This window comes from Eurosta solidaginis, chromosome 1, assembly GCF_040869045.1.
Source record: "Eurosta solidaginis isolate ZX-2024a chromosome 1, ASM4086904v1, whole genome shotgun sequence".
Taxonomy (NCBI): Eukaryota; Metazoa; Arthropoda; class Insecta; order Diptera; family Tephritidae; genus Eurosta; species Eurosta solidaginis.
In genome coordinates this window covers 59843418-59862931 of record NC_090319.1, presented here as the reverse complement: position 1 = coordinate 59862931, position 19514 = coordinate 59843418, and the positions used below count along the sequence as shown (strand labels likewise).

At 40.3% G+C, this 19514-nt stretch overlaps 2 protein-coding genes across 4 annotated transcripts in view; one reads left to right on the top strand and one right to left on the bottom strand.

The window, feature by feature from the left end:
- The window catches only part of LOC137238592 (mitochondrial sodium/calcium exchanger protein-like), a 31570-nt gene extending 17509 nt beyond the window's left edge, over window positions 1–14061 (top strand). The window contains exons 6-9 of the mRNA XM_067763766.1: window positions 216–334; window positions 418–652; window positions 10401–10468; window positions 13828–14061. Coding sequence (XP_067619867.1) covers window positions 216–334; window positions 418–652; window positions 10401–10468; window positions 13828–14061 — 656 coding nt within the window. The remainder of the gene's footprint in view (window positions 1–215; window positions 335–417; window positions 653–10400; window positions 10469–13827) is intronic.
- Nmdar1 (NMDA receptor 1) overlaps window positions 1–19514 on the bottom strand; it is a 116464-nt gene that overhangs the window by 41462 nt on the left and 55488 nt on the right. For all 3 annotated transcript variants that reach the window (XM_067792020.1, XM_067792025.1, XM_067792032.1), the window contains exons 2-3: window positions 15043–15247; window positions 14116–14238 (exon numbers count right to left, since the gene is read on the bottom strand). In XM_067792020.1, coding sequence (XP_067648121.1) covers window positions 14116–14238; window positions 15043–15201 — 282 coding nt within the window. In that variant the 5' untranslated portion in view covers window positions 15202–15247. The remainder of the gene's footprint in view (window positions 1–14115; window positions 14239–15042; window positions 15248–19514) is intronic.

Genomic DNA, 19514 nt, shown 5'->3' with positions numbered 1-19514 from the left:
AAAACTCATCAAACACACACATGTTGGTCCCGTCCGGCCGATTTGTAGGGAAAATCAAGAGGAGCACGACGCAAATTGGAAGGGAAGCTCAGCCTTAGATCTCTTCGGAGGTTATCGCGCCTTACATTTTATAAACGTAAACGTATACGCGTGTGAAAAAAACACGGCTTATATTGCTTAAAAATTTTTCATATATGAAACACATATGTCTTTAGTTAGTAAATATTATCTTTTCGGACTGCCCATTTGCATTTGGACTGCAATTCTTACACTGCCCATTGCTATTCTAATTTTTAAGGCATCGAGTACAAATCGGCTACCTCACTATCACCAGGTAAATGTTTCTGCATTTATATAATTATAAAAATTATATTTAATAATAATTATTTTTAATACTAATAAAGTTATCTGCCTTAGTATTTCTCAATTCTCACCGTCGCAGGTTCGATATTCGTTGTTCGTGTTTGTTGTGCCGAAGTCTTGAATATTATTACAATACTCAGCTTTTTTACCGGGCTTAGTAGTTCGTTTTTTGGCGCTACACTCTTGGCATGGATTAATAGTATTGGCGATTTGATTTCAAATCAATATTTAGCACGACAGGGCTTTCAAAATATGGCACTTGCGGCATGTTTCGGTGGACCGTTATTTAGTGAGTATATATGGGAATGTAAAGCTGAAAAACTATCGATAGGCAAAACATGCGATTTTTTAGATATAGCTATGAATCCGTAGTGTAGGCAATATTCATAAAAAGAGTAAAAACTCTCACTTCAGTGCGAATTCTCCATTACTCACAGACAAATTTTAAATCAAACAGATTACATCTTACTCAATTGACGCTTAACCGTTTAAACGGTTATGACCGTCCAACAAGGTGCGCCAGTCGCTCTTTCTCTCTGCCAACCGGCGCCAATTGGTCACACCAAGGGAGCTTAAATCGTTTTCCATGTGGTCCTTTCAACGCAGTAGAGGCCGCCCTCTACCTCTGCTTCCATAGGCGGGTTCCGATAGAAACACTTTCTTGGCCGGAGCGCTTCATCTTTCATTCGCATAAGATGGCCTAGCCATCGCAGCCGCTGCGTCTTAATTCGCTGGACTATGTTGATGTATGCGTATAGCTCGTACAGCTCATCATTAAATCTTCTTCGGTACTCGCCATCGCCAACGCGTAGAGATCCATAAATCTTTCGAAGAACTTTTCTCTCGAACACTCCCAGAGCAGTTTCATCTGATGTTGTCAAGGGTCCATGCTTCTGCAGCATATAGCAGGAAGGGAACGATAAGTGACTTGTAGAGTATGGTTTTCGTTTGTCGAGAGAGGACCTTAGTTATAAATTGCCTACCTAGTCCACAGTAGCATTTATTGGCAAGAGTGTTTCTTCACTGGATTTCAGAGCTGGTGTTGTTGCTAGTGTTGATCCTGGTTCCCAAATAAACGAAGTCTTTTACTATTTCGAAATTATGGCTGCCAACAGTAGCGTGGTTGCCAAGGTTCATATGCGCTGACTCTTTGCTCGATGACGGCAGGTACGTCGTTTTGTCCTCATGCACCATCTGTTAGCGTTAAAATGCGGGTTGCGGGTTATAAGGTTTACTTACGCGAGGATTATAGCCGATTATAAAAAACACTTACACTTGTTTTTCTTTGTTTAATTACTATTTAGACTAAACGGAAGTAGCCATTGACAGCTGACAGTCGGTGCTGCCAATGCCACTAATTGACGTTTGATATTATTACATATAGAGATGCCAATTAGGCGCAAACATGCCGGCCGCCTTGAACGACCATTCAAAATTACAAAAAGATACAAAGTATTTAAAGTTTACATCAATAAAATTCAAAGTGAAAAAATGTCTGTTTTTGTTGGTAATAATGATAGCTTCGCAATAGGTCTTAGCAGCTCTCCTTCGGATGTTCGTAGGTTGACAATTCGTACGCGATCATCTGAGCCGGTATAGCTGTCGAGAACCCGACCAAGTTTCCATTTAGTGGGCGGAGCGTTGTTGTCGTCTATAACTACATCATCTCGTTGTAGGTTTTGCGTTGGACGAACCCATTTCGATCGTCGCTGAAGATTCGCGAGATATTCGTCTCGCCATCGCTTCCAGAAGTGCTGCCTTATTGCTTGCCACCGCTGATGAAGGTTGCCCTTGAAAGGCTCCGATAACCCCTTTATTGATTCGCCGATCATAAAGTTCCCGGGTGTTAGCACTTCGAAGTCTTGTATGTCAGAAGGTATCCAGCAGAGTGGTCGAGAATTGACGCATGCTTCCACCTCGGTTAGGACTGTTGAAAACTTCGTAAGATAGTAACGCGGAGTCTAGTACGCGTTTTAAATAATGCTTTATGCGCTTAATTCTAGCCTCCCAATAGCCGCCCATGTGTGCAGCGCTTGGAGGGTTAAAATGCCAGGTGACTTGGGTGTTGGCGAAGTAAGATGCCAACTTGTCGTCGTTAACACACCTTTCAAACACGGCACGTAGCTCCCTTTCGGCACCGACAAAGTTCGTACCATTGTCGGAGAACATATGCTGACAATGTCCTCTTCGGTTGGTGAAGCGTTTGAATGCGGCGATAAAGCTTGCAGACGTGAGGTCTCCGGCCAATTCTAGGTGCATGGCGCCTGTGCTCATACATATAAATGAGCAAATGTACGCCTTTGTTAATTTCGCGCCTCTACCATGAGTAAATTTTACGTTATATGGGCCGGCAAAATCGACCGCACTTTGAAGGAAGCATCGCGTACTCGTAACGCGACTAGGTGGTAGATCGGACATCTGCTGCTGTAGCGGTTTGCGGTTCAAGCGTTTGCATCGTACGCAATGACGGCATGTACCCCGAACTAAATTGCGAATACCAGGGATCCAAAATTTACGTTGTATAGCAGCTTGCATCATTTGCGGGCCAGCGTGCAACATACCGATGTGAGTTTCAGCGGCTATTGCTTTAGCGAGCGGTGAATTTTTAGGCAAAATAATCGGATGTGTTATATCGTTCGTGCACGATGCGTTCTTAATTTGACCTCCTACTCGTAAAATGCCTGCGTCGTCTAAAAACGGCTGATGACGAACGAGGCTACTACGTATCGGTATTGGCTTCCCTGACCTGCGATTAGAAATTTCTTGTTGGAAAACGTTAGCTTGGGAATACCTTACCAAAGAAAATTCGGCTTTGCGGATTTCAAAGCATGTTAACGGTCCGGACAGCCGTTCGTGTGCACTCGACTTCTGAGCAGATATGCGAGCGTTGTTTATGAAGCGAAGTATATGTGCGGTCACTCGTTTGAGTTTGTTGTAAGAGAGAAATTTCGTTAGTAAATCCCAATCTTCGTGCGTTTGCGTTACATGAGAACTAGCTTTGATTGATTTCAGTTCCAAATTCGTAGTATGTTTCGTTATGTGCTGCGTCCAAAAACCATCGGTTTCGGATAACCAGTGTGGCCCCTGCCACCTTAAGCGGTGATCGAGGAGCTGTGGAGGTGTGAGACCCCGAGAAGCGCAATCTGCAGGGTTATGCTCTGAGATGACGTGTCTCCAACGCGATGACGGCAAGACTTCTTGTACATCGGCTACACGATTTGCAATGAACGTTGCCCAACGATTTGGATTTGATTGCAGCCATGCCAACGTTATCGTTGAGTCTGACCACGCGTACAGCTTTTCAAGTTTGTGACCAAAACTTTGTTGAATTAGGCGGACGAGTTTAGCGCCTAGATGGGCTGCGCAGAGTTCCAGACGAGGTAACGAAGTTGTTTTTAGCGGAGCTACTTTGGTTTTCGCAGCAATGAGCACGATGTTTATCTCGTCGTCCGATGACTGAGTGCGGCAGTAGATAGCGGCTGCATGGGCAGCCTCTGATGCGTCAGTGAAAACATGGAACTCTGTGTCGGCGTTCGGACTAGTACCAAGCCAGCGATTTAGCTTCAGCGATGAAAGCATGGCCAGCTCTTTTCTATGCGTTAACCAATCTGTAGCTATCTCAGGCGGAACTAACTCATCCCAATCGACATTACAACGCCAAATTCTTTGCAACCAAATTTTTGAGCGAATGGTGCATGGAGATATGAGGCCGAGAGGGTCGAAAAACTTGCTGGTATCGGAGAGAAAAATGCGTTTTGTTAATTCGCACTGGAGTGGCTCTATATTGAAGGCTATTGCAAGAGAGTCGGTATGCGTGTGCCAAATACATCCTAGAGTTCGGATATCGCTTCCATCAGCCAAGAGATGGGACACCTGTGTAGACGCATGCGGCATCTGTTGTCTCAATGGCTTGCAATTTGTTGCCCACTTCCGGAGCTCGAATCCACACTGAGATAAGACGTGTGAGATGTTACGTTGAAGCGCTGTCAGTTCTTGGAAAGAGTCGGAGCCGGAGAGCAAGTCATCCATGTAAAAATCTGACGTAACGATATTTGCGATATTTTGATATAACACGCCAGCTTGTGCCGCGCGATGCAACGATTTGACAGAGAGATGAGAAGCGGATGCTACCCCATAGGTAACCCTTAATAGACGATAGTCGCGTATTGGCTGCGATGAATGCTCACGCCATACAATGCGTTGATAGTCGACGTCCCGTTTATCGACGTAGACCTGTCGATACATTTTCTTGATGTCCGCTATTATATCATAGCGGTGGGTGCGGAAGCGGACTAAAATCAGGAAGAGATCTTGTTGGAGCTGAGGACCAACCATTAGCGCGTCGTTTAACGAGTGCCCTGACGACGTCTTCATTGACGCGTTGAATACGACCCTAAGCTTAGTAGTGGAACTTGTTTCTTTTACCACGGCGTGATGTGGCATATAGTATGCGGTTTGCGTTGTTGGAGTAGCTAGCTCCATATGACCCAAGTCAAGAAGCTCCTTCATAACTTTGCAGTACTCTTCGTGAAGGTCTTTGTTGGTGGCGAACCTGCTTTCCATTCGCACCAATGCCCAAACGGCTGCGTTACGCGACTCACCAATCAACACCTCGGGTTTTAGCGGTAAACGTACAATAAATCGGCCGTCAGTTGCACGCTGTGTTGTATCGTCGAATAACTTCTCACAATATAACTCTTCGGGCGTGTAAAACTTTCTAGGTGGTAGCTCTTCCAGCTCCAAAAACTTAGCGAGGAGGTCAGTTAGTTGCGTATTACAATAATGCGTTGAGATTACCCGGGGTTTTATTTGTGAGGGAGTCGTGTTCCCAAACAGCACGCACCCAAACACGGTGTTCTGTGCCATCGAAGTGCCATTTTCACCCTTTTTTAGGCCGTCGAGTAAAAACTTGTCCATTTCGTCCATGCCAATCAAGACATCTATCGGACCAGGTTTGAAATAGTTAGGGTCAGCAAGCGGTAAGCCACTGACATGCGGCCACCATGATTCGGACAAGGCGTTTGTTGGTAGGTCGTTAGTAATTTTATATAAAATAAGCGTACTCACGTGAAATTTAGAGTTTAGTGACTTTGGCGCTATGGATAACTTGACCTCACCCTTTGTGCGACCTCCTTGTACGGATCCAATACCCGTGACGCAAGCTGATGACGTATTTCGTGGTAAACGAAGTCGTTGAACGCAGGGCTCCGTGATGAACGAAGCATGTGAGCCGTTGTCGAACAGTGCCCTGGCTGGCTGCCAGCGGCCGGAGTTATCTTGCAATAAAATGTCAGCAGTAGCTAGTAATACTACGCGTTCAGCATCGGCGTAGTGCGACGTTACGTTGTTTTGGACGGCATTTTGCATAGCAGGAGCTGCCTCGTTTGTATTGAGACCAGCATGAAGAAGCGTGTGGTGGCGGCGTTGGCATATGCGGCACGATGAAGAGCTGCGGCAGTTAGCGAAGACATGTCCTTTACTAAGGCAGTTTAGACATGCACCCTCTGATTTGATTGTGGATAGCTTTGCTCTCGCGTCGAGTTGGTTGAATTTTTCGCAAGTGTATATTTGATGCTCACCTTTGCAGTATGTACACGATGTGGTTTTAGCGGTTTTTGATGATGGATGATTTTTTGGTACTAATTGGTTGCATGTTGTATGCAAAACGTTCTTTGCAGTTGTACGTGCGTTTGCGGCAGCGGGCACCATCTCCAAAGAGCGGGCTCGCGTTTCTAAAAAATCTCGAAGCGATGCAAACGATGGCACATCGTTGGCTACAAGGGATAATTCCCACTGTTTTCACGTTTCATAGGCTAATTTCGAAACAGTCAAATGGACAAGCCAGTCGTCCCAAAATTCAACCGGGCGTTTGAGGGCACGTAGCGCACCAACGTGCTGCAATGTTAAATTTAAAACGTGTTTAATTGCTTCTGCGGAGTCTTTCGATGCCTTTTCGATCGATGATAATGCTTTTATATGGCTGTCCACTATGATACGCATAACTTTATAGCGTGCTGTCAGCATATCCCAAGCTTCACTGTAGTTGCTGTCGCTTACAGCAAAACTACTAACTAATTCCAATGCTTCACCATTTAAACAATTGCGCAAGTATTGCAACTTCTGTCCGTCCGACAAACTTGCATTGGAATTCACTAGTGAACAGAATGCATCATGAAAAGTGATCCATTTTGTTGGATCGCCACTAAAGGATGGTAACTGCAGCTTCGGTAGCGGCATGCGTGCAGGTGCAGTCGGAGTTACTGTAGGGGTTGGTTGCTTTTGTGGCGCAAGAATACGCTTAAAATTTGAGTTAGCGATCAAATACCACTCCTCACCTTGAATTCGTGCCTGCTCTTCTACTGCTGTGTTTTCGTCGTCACACGAAACCTCCACTTCTTCTTGTGCTTTGCAGAAACGTTCCCACTGCTCCTCTAGCAATTGCAAATATGTGGTTGCAGCCTCTGCATCGACTGCAAGCGAATCGGCTTTGCTCGATTGCAAATGCCGCTTTAATGCATTTAAAGCAGAATCGCGAACTTTCAACGAAGACATTTTTTCTTTGCGGGTTTTTATGAAATTTATAAAATTAAAACGATGTGGACTGTATTTTGCGGAAATATTGCGCGATCCGGGTCGATGGACCAAAATGTTAGCGTTAAAATGCGGGTTGCGGGTTGGAAGGTTTACTTACGCGAGGATTATAGCCGATTATAAAAAACACTTACACTTGTTTTTCTTTGTTTAATTACTATTTAGACTAAACGGAAGTAGCCATTGACAGCTGACAGTCGGTGCTGCCAATGCCACTAATTGACGTTTGATATGATTACATATAGAGATGCCAATTAGGCGCAAACACCATCAAACCCATTTTTACCGCTTCTTTTTCCAGTTTGGAGTAAGCATATGCCAGTAATTGCACGCTTTTATAGATTATTGTTCCAGACGGGTTAAGTTCTATAGCTAGTATCATTTTCTCCAGCATCAAATTAAATAAATCGCATGATAGGGTGTCACCCTGTCTGAAACCTCGTTTAGTTTCGAACAGCTCGGACTGAGCTGATGGTGTTGCTCAACGTCATTTTGCACAGCCGCACAGTGTTTCGTGTAGAACAAGCTAGCTGGACAAAATTATTTTATGAGATTTTCCGTTTCATATGCAGTCATTTATTACAACTACGCCATTTTTTTCAGCCATATGTTCTTTTTTTTTCCAAAATTTTACTTCATATGCATACATTTGCTTATTTCATATAGAGTAACTCATGTGAATAAGTGACATAGATCCAAAAAAAATTTAAAGGACTTAATTGTACTTAAATTGAATGGAATACAAATCTCAATAATCTAAAAAATTCTAAAAATTCGGAAAAAAAATTTAAAATTTTTTATGAAAATTCGTCGAATTTTTTAAATATGATTTAGTTTTTGTTATAGATCGTGACAAATTTTCTTATGGGAAATTAGTTAAAATAAATTTGCGAAAGCGAAAATTGTAAGAATTATCCAAAAAGGGGTATCTACTAATTTATGTGAGTGACTACATATGTACATACATATTTTGTATTTATTTGAGTATTTATCCTGGCACTACAATTTTTACAGAATTATTTTATAGTACCAGTCAGGAATGTAAAAGTGAATTACAATAATAATAATAACAATGTAAATAATTAAATTGGTTATGTGAAAATTACTTATTACAAAAACTTAAAAGTAAAGTATCATACAAAGTAGAAAAGACAATAGATTTAAATTGAATAAAACCTGATCCAACAAAAAGTTATAGGTAGGTTATCTTTTATAATTATGTTATTATTCGCTATCATCACTTTCATTGGATGAGTCACTTGTGGAATAGTCATCAACATCAGCAACACTACTGTGAAAGCCTGAAACAACTGGGGTATTTATTGACTCCTCAACATTATCGGGGGACAGTAAATTTAAGACTTCTGAAGTCAGACTTTTAAATTTTTTCTTAGGTATCTCCCTAAAACTGTTAACTAAAGGATTCAATGTTATAAGCAACATATTCATAAGATCTCTATTCGTGGCTTCACGCGACTGCTTTTGTGTGTTATCATCCCTGAATCGTCTCAAATCTTTGTTACGGGCTTCCTGTGCTTCCTCATTAAGTTGACCAATAGGTAAAATTGCTGATTTTATAATATCAGTACTATGCACTAAGATTTTATGAACTGTAACAGGCATATTAAACCATGGATAGAGATTTATATATAGTTTTTTAGTCTCGACCGCAAATTTTTCAAATCTTTGGATATTTATATTGTACCCAGATGCTAATGCGCGAAGGAGAGTGTCGAATCTTTTGATGAGCGTTACATCCAGTCCCGTAATCTCAGCACTAGCCTCAGAATTTTCGAAAAACCTACGAGCAGTGTTGCCGTCATTGGTATTGCATAAACCTGGTTTTGGTTTATCTTCATCAATCCATTGTATATACCTGTTTTTATGCCTTGGTCACTGGTGCGGTAGGTTGTGGCAGGTTGAAGTCAATGATCTTCGCCTTTTTGCTTTTGGTGTGATCTTGTTGACCTTGCGCGTTTATTTTTGTATGTTTTATGGCTACGTGTTTGTTCCCTGTACCAGGGAATTAGTTTTGCCGTTTGTAGATCAGCTTTAAAGGTTCAAATATCTCGTCGGAGCTGGTACGTACATACATCCTATTCGATATGTAGAGATAACTAAATCTACAAAAAAAAAAATTTAAAATAGATGTGCAAAGAATTCTCAATGGTTTTTTCTTTCGACTATTAGAGAATACTTGCGACTATAACATATGTAAAATTTAGCCCGGATGTCCGCGGATGTATGTAACTTTTTTGTTCCTATAGTTAAAAATATAGAGAAAAAATACATTTTCTTCTTAATAACGGAATGTTAAATATATTTAAAATACTCTAATTGCGAAAAAATTACTATTGAAAAATTTTACTTACCTTCGAGCTTAGAATCCATCAAAAAAATTGTGTAAAAGTGTTCACTTAAACGAAATATGAATCTTAATTTTCAACAAGAATTTTGCAAATTAATCAATGCATTTTACGGCCACTCCTGCCTTCTTACTTCAATTACTCAATATATATGAGCAAAAATATCAAAAAAAAAGCAAAAATTCCGTTATTTTGTTTGTTTTCTTTGATTTCTCATTACACTTTTCTTGGAATAAGAACTTTGTTTTTGTCCAGCTAGCTTGTTCTACACGAAACACTGTGAGCCGTATAAATTTCAGACATAGCTGCATATAGGCAGCTGCGTTGCGTGCTGTCGAAGGCGGTGATGTGTGTCGATTCTTTTTCGCGGGTTTTTTCCAAGATTTGGCGCACTGTGAACATCTGGTCGATGGTAGATTTACAAGGTCTGAAGCCGCAATGATAAGTTCCAATCAGCCGGTTCACTGTGGGCTTCAATCTTTCGCACAATATACTTGAAAGGACCTTATATGCGATATTAAGAAGGCTGATTCCACGATAGTTGATGCATTTTGCAGTATCCCCCTTTTTGTGGACTGGGTAAAGAACACTTAGATTCCAAGCGTCGGGTATGCACTCGTCCGCCCATATTTTGCGAAAAAGTTGATGCATGCGCCTTATCAACTCCTCGCCGCCGTATATGAATAGCTCCGCAGGCAATCCATCAGCGCCCGCGGCCTTGATGTTTTTCAATCTGGTTATTGCTATTCTGACTTCGTCATCAGATTACATGATTTTTCGCACTTAGCAGCCTCTACATCTGAGTCTCCCGAATCATCCACCGTTTAAATGTATAACTGTAATTTCTCTTTACTTCTGATTCGTTGACACTTAAATAGTGACGTGCGCTACTTCTTAAGATTCGCCACAGTTCCAGACTTCTTGACAACTGTCCTCGTAAGATCGCTTGTCATTACAATTAACAGTTTTTCAGCTTGAAGAAAAACGGCTCTTGTTTAAAGTTTCAAAACATGTTTACGACTCTCAAACGAGAACTTTTTGTGAAATATCGTCCTTGAAGAAATTTCAAACATTTTCTAGATTCATTGCTTGCTGTTGGATCCACGTTGCTATACACAAGTTTGACCACAGATAACTTCCTAATTGAGGTAAGTCATAACAGAGTTATTTATGGGATAAAAATAACCTCTATATTTGAGAAAAGGGCAAATGAATTTCAGAAAAGTGAAAAGATGTTTTTTTAAATTCATTTGCCCTTTCTCAAATATACTTGCTCTTCCCTGAAATTCCTTTACCATTTTCTGAAATTTGCTTATTTGGAAAACGAATAGAATGCAAAAAAGGAATCCAGTAGTGGAATTCACTGACTTTTTTAACCACATTTGCCATCGCTTTATGTGTGAATCGATAACTATAACGATTTCTTTATTCAGTAACCATTTTGTGTCGATATTTGTTTATCGACGATCAGCTGTGTTGTTAAATAAACGGCAAGTAAATTGGCTGCGTTAAAAATCACGAAATTAATATTTCTGGCAATTTTGGTTAAAAAAAAATCGGAACTTTAATTACTTTCAAACACGAAAAGCTGCTTTATTGATTTAATGGCATTTGAGTACTTCGCGTACGTTTTATCACAAGATGAAGGATTACTAAGTCCATCGCCCGTGGACAGACACCTTCTTAGAGGAGTAGATAACCCATTCCATTTGAATGTAACGTTTCGAAAGCTGTACCAACTAACCACAGACTTGGCTCATGATATTGTTTCTCAACTTAATGGTCAATTAAGGGGTACAAGAATAACAGCGATATCATCAGAGAGAAAAAAAATTTATTAATCGCAATTACTTACCTTTTCTTAAAATATGAAAAACTTGCACAATAATGACTCCTAAAAGCAGTTAGTTTACGGAATTTAATTATTTTTGCCATTCCTTTTGTGCTTTTCGCATTTTTTAGGTTTCGTTAAGCTGTGCTGCCACCTTTCTACTATTAAAAACGAAATCTAAATGTCATTTATTTCGAGTCGTTAAAACTAAGTTAGTGAATAGTACAATCGATAAGGCAAGCGACAAAATCTTTAGTTAAAATCTCGACACAAATCGCATCTTTATAAGTTAGTGAATTGCACTACAGGTGTTGTTTTCCTACTTTAACTATTCTTTACATAGCTCTATATGGTTTTCCAACATGAGAAGGCCCGCGGAGTATGGTTTAGTTCATACACTAGAGCTTCCACCATAGACGAAGGGAATACTGCCGTGTCAATATTTTCTCCAAAATTAACGATCACATATTCTACTAAACTCGAAGCTAGACTTTTCGTTTTGAAGATGTTCTGCACCTAAGACCTATGTAGTTAATAGGCCAGAGAGAAAGGCATTCAAAAGTAGGTAAAAAAATTTTGCAAACTAGCATTTACTAGCATTTTTTTGAAGCTCTGCTTTTCTTTTGTAATCAATGTGCTTTTGACAGTTGATCCTCCTTTCAACACTGGTTAATAGCATAGGGCTATGAGGTTGGAGGAGTCTTAAAAATAGTAGAAGGTGCTAGTACCGGAGCGCACCGGATGGTTCAACAAGTGCAGGGCTCCCTACTACAAAGCCAATTTACCTTGTGCGGTTTTTTGCACACCGAGATGACGTTTAACAATGGCCTGCATAGGAATATAGAAAGAGCCCTGCCACAATTCAAAGAAGAATATTTACAGACACGCAAACAGGTTTTACTTCTACTCACGGCTGTGAAAGTAAAGGAGCTTCTTGTGGATCTCGAAACCAAGTTAAAGCATCTAATAATGGAGAGCCCAGTTGCAACCTACGCTCTTGCAATACTGGTCAAAGTAAAGTATCATTGCACTCATCCCGATGGTATACAGATATGGAAGCAGAGGTGGGCAGAGTAATGCGGCGAAATTTCTAAATTTTTACGACCATAGTGACATAAGATAAATTTTGCTCTGCATTCACGCTGGACACTTTTGCGTTTGTACCTCTCAACTCTCTAGCAAGAGTTCAAGGTAACCCACAAGTTAAGACTTCCTTACAGAGATCACTGTAAGGTCTTCCAAGCGGAGATCGCCATGATTAAGGGGGCAGTACAATAAAGGATAGTGCCTTTCAACTCGATGGATTCTGCTTTCCTCTCTATTGTGTGAAACTGTTAGCTCCAAACAACTTTTGGGAAACAAATAAACATATTGAATCGACTAGAAGGTTCGAGGGGCAAAATCGTAACTTTGTCAAAGGCTGCATTTCTATGAATAACCTTTTTAATTCCTCACGTGCGATGAACTGTTATAACAACAACAACAGCAAGGGTAAAAAACGTCGCTTTAGCAACAGTCGCGGTAGTACCAGAAGCATCTTGTATCGGATCGTACTGGATTCATATGCGGTAAAAGACTGCCTCAGTAAAACTCCCACAAACCCTTGGCGTTGTTTATGCGAATAATGCAACAACGCAGCCGTTATGGATGCAATGATGGATGAGATGCAAGTCAGAGAAAATAAAAAAATTCAAAGCGAAACAAACCCGAAGGCAGACCGTAGCCGAACATGAAGCAGGAACCGATTCCCGAACCGAACGCAAAACGGCACTGAAACCAAGTTTGAAACCAGACAGAAATCGTAATAGAAAAATGGAGGAACCAAACACCGAAGCCGGACGTATAATTTGTCGTTGCCATAATGGAAACCTGAAAAAAATCGCTAACTTCTTGCAGCAAATGGCGCCAGCTCCAACTATCTTATTAGCAGATGGTACTATGTAGTTCTAGTTCTGTTGTTTTTTTTTCTAGCGTTAAAGACGCTATCCGAAGGTTTGAGGGGTGTTATCGATGTCGATGGTCCTTTGCCGGATAAAGATTCCAATAGGTTCCGCTAACAAGTTCCATTGAACCTTCTGGGTTATGTCTCCCCCCATTCCCTAGTTCCCTGCGCAACTTTGGATTGCTAGAACCTCAGCTGCTAAAAAAATAGGTGGGCACTGCTAATTGAGGTTGTCAATTTGGTTGGAGAAGCTATGAATTGCGCTGGCATCCCATTGAAGGGGTTTCGCTACACATCCTCTCGAACCAATTGGATATTTTAATCGCCTCTTACGGCAGGTATACCTGGCACTGGTATATATTCGAAATGGCAATTAACCCTAATGCAGACATTTTGAACGCGTTATGAAGTGGTTCAGTCGTAGGTAGTTTAGAGATAGTCGCAGCCCTTGATATATTTATTTAAATACATGCAGCTCAGACTAAAGCGCTGTTGGTACAAGTGTGACTGCCAACTGTGTGATCCTGCATCCAGTTCGGAGGTAATCAATTTAAATATAGTGCAAACTGTAGCTAGACGCGACTGTCCCACATTTTCACCTCAGTGTTTTTATTCACTACTGGACTGGATATCAAGTCCCTGGGTGTCAAAGTTTCTTAGAACTAAATGTTTTACATTCAGGTACAATATTGGCAAAATTTATTTCATTTCTAATTTTTGTTTTGCCCTTACAGGGTTTTGGCGAAGGCATAATAGGCGAGAATTGTACAATTTTCCTTATCATCAGTTTGGTCGGAATTCTACTGGGCGCCTTATCAACAGACTTCTATTTGCGACCCAGTTATGGCATTTTTATTATATTAATGTATGTTTTATTTTTCTTGTACAATATACTTGGAGAATTTGAAGTGATACATTTTTATGGTACGGATCACAGAATGGATGTACGCATTACACCAGACCTTTGATGATTACATTGTAATAGTACTAATTAAAGATGCTAATAATTTAAATATACTCACTCGTTTTTCAATTAATTTATCGCAAACATTAAATACGGTTTTTATCGGATTTTTATCCATCTGTATTGTTTTGTCATAGTAGGTAACTTTACGTGGCACATATTGCTGATCAAAATTGAGGTGCTATGAATAAGACAAAAATTAATAAAAGTGATTTAAAAACAAGTAAGAAAGGCTAAGTTCGGGTGTAACCGAACATAACATACTCAGCTGAGAGCTTTGCAGACAAAATAAGGGAAAATCATCATGTAGGAAAATGAACCCAGGGTAATCCTGGAATGTTTTTGTATGACTTGGGTATCAAATTAAAGGTACTAATGAGGGTTTTAAAAGGGAGTAGCCCTTAGTTGTATATGTGAAGGCGTTTTCGAGATATCGACCAAAATGTGGGCCAGGGTGTCCCAGAACATCATCTGTCGGGTACCGCTAATTTATTTATATATGTAATACCACGAACAGTATTCCTTCCAAGATTCCAAGGGATTTTGATTTCGCCCTGCAGAACTTTTTCATTTTCTTCTACTTAATATGGTAGGTATCACACCCATTTTACAAAGTTTTTTCTAAACTTATATTTTGCGTCAATAAATCAATCCAATTACCATGTTTCATCCCTTTTTTTGTATTTGGTATAGAATTATGGCATTTTTTCATTTTTCGTAATTTTCGATATCGAAAAAGTGGGCGTGGCTGATTTGATCAAGATACCTCAAAATTTACTCAAGTTGTCGTGCTAACGGACAGACGGACGGACGGACATGGCTCAATCAATTTTTTTTTTTGATACTGATGATTTTGATATATGGAAGTCTATATCTATCTCTATTCCTTTATACCTGTACAACCAACCGTTATCCAATCAAAGTTGTGTGCAAAGCACGCTGAGTATAAAAATCTTTTTTACAATTTTCAAATCTAGGTACAAACCGCTATTGTCGTGCGAAAATGTGCTTCACTTTCAGGATTTAATAATACACCGCCAATATTGTATGTTGAAGGATTGTCTGAATGTTGACTGTGTTTTTGTGCGATTGCTCCTAAAAGTATGCTACACAAAAGCACGCCTACACTGGTGAGTCGACACATGGTTACGGCGTAAATTACACAGTTCAATTTAATATGGAGTACATATCTGCAAAAACGAAAAATATTTTCTTTTTTTTAAACGGTTTTATTTAGGTTGACTTGACAGGCTACACAGCACTTTTCTTGTAATTGAAATTTAAGTAACTTCCCGATAAGCTACAAGCTTGAAACTTGGAATATAGTTCAGAACCCGATGATAATGCAATAATCGCCGCTAGGTGCCGCAAAGATCCAGATATTCACAAAAATCGTATTTGTGGTCCAATTTTGCTCATATTTGGAATTCACAATACATAGAAGAATAGAAAGCGACCTATGAAAAAATCGCCGCTAGGTGGCGCAAGGATCGCGATTTTCACATAAATCGTATTTGTGGTCCGATTTCGCTCATATTTGGAACATATAATACATACAAGAATAGAAAGCGACCTATGGAAAAAAATCGCCGCTATGTGGCGCAAGGATCGAGATATTCACAAAAATCGTATTTGTAGTCCGATTTGGATCATATTGGGAACACATAATACATACAAGAATAGAAAGCGACCTATGTAAAAAATCGTCGCTAGGTGGCGCAAGGATCGAAATATTCACAAAAATCGTATTTGTGGTCAGATTTGGTCCATATCTGGAACACATGATACATACATGAATAGAAAGCGACCTATGGTGTCCGATTTGGCTCACATTTGGAACATATAATACTGTAACGAATTTACTGCAATTTCACTTATTTCAAATCTTTTACTAAGGTTCGAATCACTAAACTGTTGAATAAATAACTCCACTTTTCAATAATGCAAAATGGCCTTTATTAAAGCACAATAACACTACTATTGCCCGGCAGATAGCGTACTTAATTCAAAACTGAATGTAGCGCCTCTACTGTTGCTGCCTTTTATACTTTTTTATTTCCTCGTTGCATCTTCTAGGCGCTTCTGTTCTAGAATCTACTAGTTGGTTATCTATAATTATAACTACAGATGTACGTGTATAGCTCTCATATGCGCGTGTGTTTGTGAGCGACACTTCCACAATTATAATTGCATATCTCAGATAAGATATTGTGCGTTGCTTCTCCGCTGCATGTACGTACATATGTGTAGACATAATGATTGAATTATTGATGTGCATACAGTCATTGCTTAGCATCGGCTTAGAGATAGCAATACCCCTTAGTGTTGCTAATATTCGTAACACTGCCCTCCACCTAAGTCTGATCGTCCCGATCAGACAAATCTCTGGATCTAAACGCCGCTAGCATCTCCAAATATACCACTCTTCTACTTCGTGGTTTCCCAATGGTTTGTATGCGGAAGATGGTATCACTGATCTTCTTCACAACTTTGTACGAGCCTTCCCAACTGCACCGAAATTTGGATGGAACACCTTTCCGCCGGTGAGGGTTGTATAACAGTACCAAATCTCCCTCGAAGAAACCTTCCGAATTATTGTTCTCATCGTACCTGCGTTTCATCTTACTACTCATTATCCTTAAGCGTTCCCTGTTGTTGTTGTTGTTGTTGTAGCAATAAGGTTGCTCCCCGAAGGCTTTGGGGAGTGTTATCGATGTGATGGTCCTTTGCCGGTACCACAGCACCATTAAGATGCTAGCCCGACCATCTTGGGAACGATTTATGTGGCCACATTAAACCTTCAGGCCATCCCCCCTCCCCACCCCCAAGTTCCTACCGCGGGTATATTCTGATCCCCTAACCCGCTAGGGTTCCTCGCACTCTGTTGTTTGGCCAATGAACCAATTTGTAGAGCTTGCTCTTGACGGATTGGCTTCACATATTCAGTATCGTTCCGACGTTTCTCAACAGAAGTGCGCGCTGGCTTGAAACTACCCTTGCATTCGTTCTGGAAAATTATTTCAGTCGTTTTATTGCGTCCATTAGGTTTTGTCAATTCCAGTGTTTTTCTCGCAGGTACCTTTGGTTTGATTTGTCTGGCCCATTCGTTCCATCAACCCTTGCCCGATCTGCTGCCTTTGACTTTTGCGGTTTTTGTCGAATCTCTTTCACCAGCACTCGATTACTGCTGAACCCTTCTTCCAAACTGAAGTTAAGTGGCACATACTGGTTCTCATAGCACATATTCTTTCTTGGCATATCGATCCTGATGTCATGGTCAACTAAGAAGTCCACTCCCAATATGACTTCATCAACGATCTCCGCCACAACGAATTTGTGTAGAACCATGACATTCCCAATTAAGACTTCACAGATCACTTCTCCCTGGACTTGGTTATACTCGCCAGTAATCGTACGCAATTTTGCTCCAGATAATGGCTTTACTCTCCTGTTGACCAAATCGGATCGGATTAAAGGATGAGATGCGCCCGTATCTACAGTCAGTACACGCTCCTTTCCATCCACATTTCCTTGGCGGTAAGACTGCTCGATTTCCTTCCAGTTTGCGAGATAGGTATAACCCGACATTCAATAGCTGGGGCAAGTTCTCGATCTTTACATCTGACTCGCTATTTATCTCCTCCAGCTTTGCGTTTACGACCAGCCAAGTTGGAACTACCATGACCGGTGCTGCAATGACGTGCAATGTGACTTGGGTTACCGCACTTGAAACACTTCATAACTCCGGCATTTTTTGTTGTAATCCCTTCAGTGCTTCCAAAATTGTGTCTACCCAATCTGGCCTTTCCACTTCCACGCGATGAGCTTTGTATGCGGGCTTACTCAAAAGTGACGCTGCTTCCTGAGTCAGTGCATGGGATACCGTTTTAGCAAATGTTGGCTTTGGGTTCGCATATGTAGCTCGTGTCGTCCGCATTTGCAAGATGAGCCAATCTTTCAACATCCGAAGCAGCCTCCTGCGATGTCTCATTTGCTTTCTGGTAACGGTTTTGCAACTCAATTTGGTATATCTGTTTCCTATGCTCGCTTCCGTAACGTCTCTCTAGAGCGCTCATCAATGTTTCACAGTTGTTCCGTTCGTACTCTGGAATTGCCTGTAAGATTTCAGATGCAGGCTCTTTCAATGCCACGAACAGTGCAGCAACTCTATCCAGCATTCGTAACAATACATACAAGAATAGAAAGCGACCTATGAAAAAACAGGTGGCGCAAGGATCGAGATATTCAAAAAAAATCGTAGTTGTGGTCCGATTTGGAACACATGATACATACGTGAATAGAAAGCGACCTATGGTGTCCGATTTGACTCATATTTGGAACAAATATTACATACAGTCCGGTAGAAGTGACATCAAAATATTCTGGAGTTGGAGGAGGGACAAGCATACGTAGCGCAGAGTCGAATAAAGTCTTTGAAAGGATTATGCATTGAGGACTTAGATTGTAACAAATTGTCAGGAAAGAGTCCTTGTAATAATGAGTCACTAATTGAATTAAATAGAATGAGAAATAAAAGTCACTTAAGTAAAGGCTAAAAACTTGAAAATAAAATAATTCAAAAAAAATTTTAATGAGTTAAGCGGGGATTGTCCGTATTGCTTTAAATGTATGAAAACATTTATTTGAAGCAATTTTTAATTTAAAATTTATTTAGTAATTTGGGAAAAATTTAAACAACGTGACATCAGGACGGACAAGGCGACAACTGTTTCGATTATACCTTGTAAATCTCTTCAAAGCCTTTTCTCCCGAGAAGTTCAAATCCCGGGAGAAAAAGGCTTTGAAGAGATTTACAAGGTATAATCGAAACAGCTGTCGTTTTGTCCGTCCTGATGTCACGTTGTTTAAATTTTTCCCAAATTATTAAATAAAAAAATTTTAAGTTAAACGGTTTTATTGAAAACAATACTTACATGAAGTAATAATAATACTAAAAGCTAGAAAATAGGTCCTAGGTACTAGTCATTACACTCCTCATCAATCTAGGGCGTTGATCAGACAATTAAATAAAAGCATTGGACGCGTAAAATTTCTATTGACATTGATTTCCATAAGGTTGTTTGGATCAGCTGTTTTATAAGGATATGGATATGTCAACTTTGTCAGGGCTTTGATCCAGAGCATTACAGAAACAAGACACATGGAATACGTGTGTTTTTTTGTATGTCATCCTGCCGCCACGCTGTTATTTTGTTTATCTGCACATTCGTATGTACATATCCTTAGCTCGTTCACAATAGTGCCCTTCTTTGGTCAATTATTGCTTAAACGATTTCATCTAAAACTGGTTAGCCAACTCAACTTACTTTGTGTTGTTGCTTTGTATGCAATTCTCTAATCTACCTGGCGTTTTATATCGACTTACTTACTTACTTAATTTGCGCTTAACCGTTTAAATGGTTATGGCCGTCCAACAAGGCACGCCAGTTGCCCCTT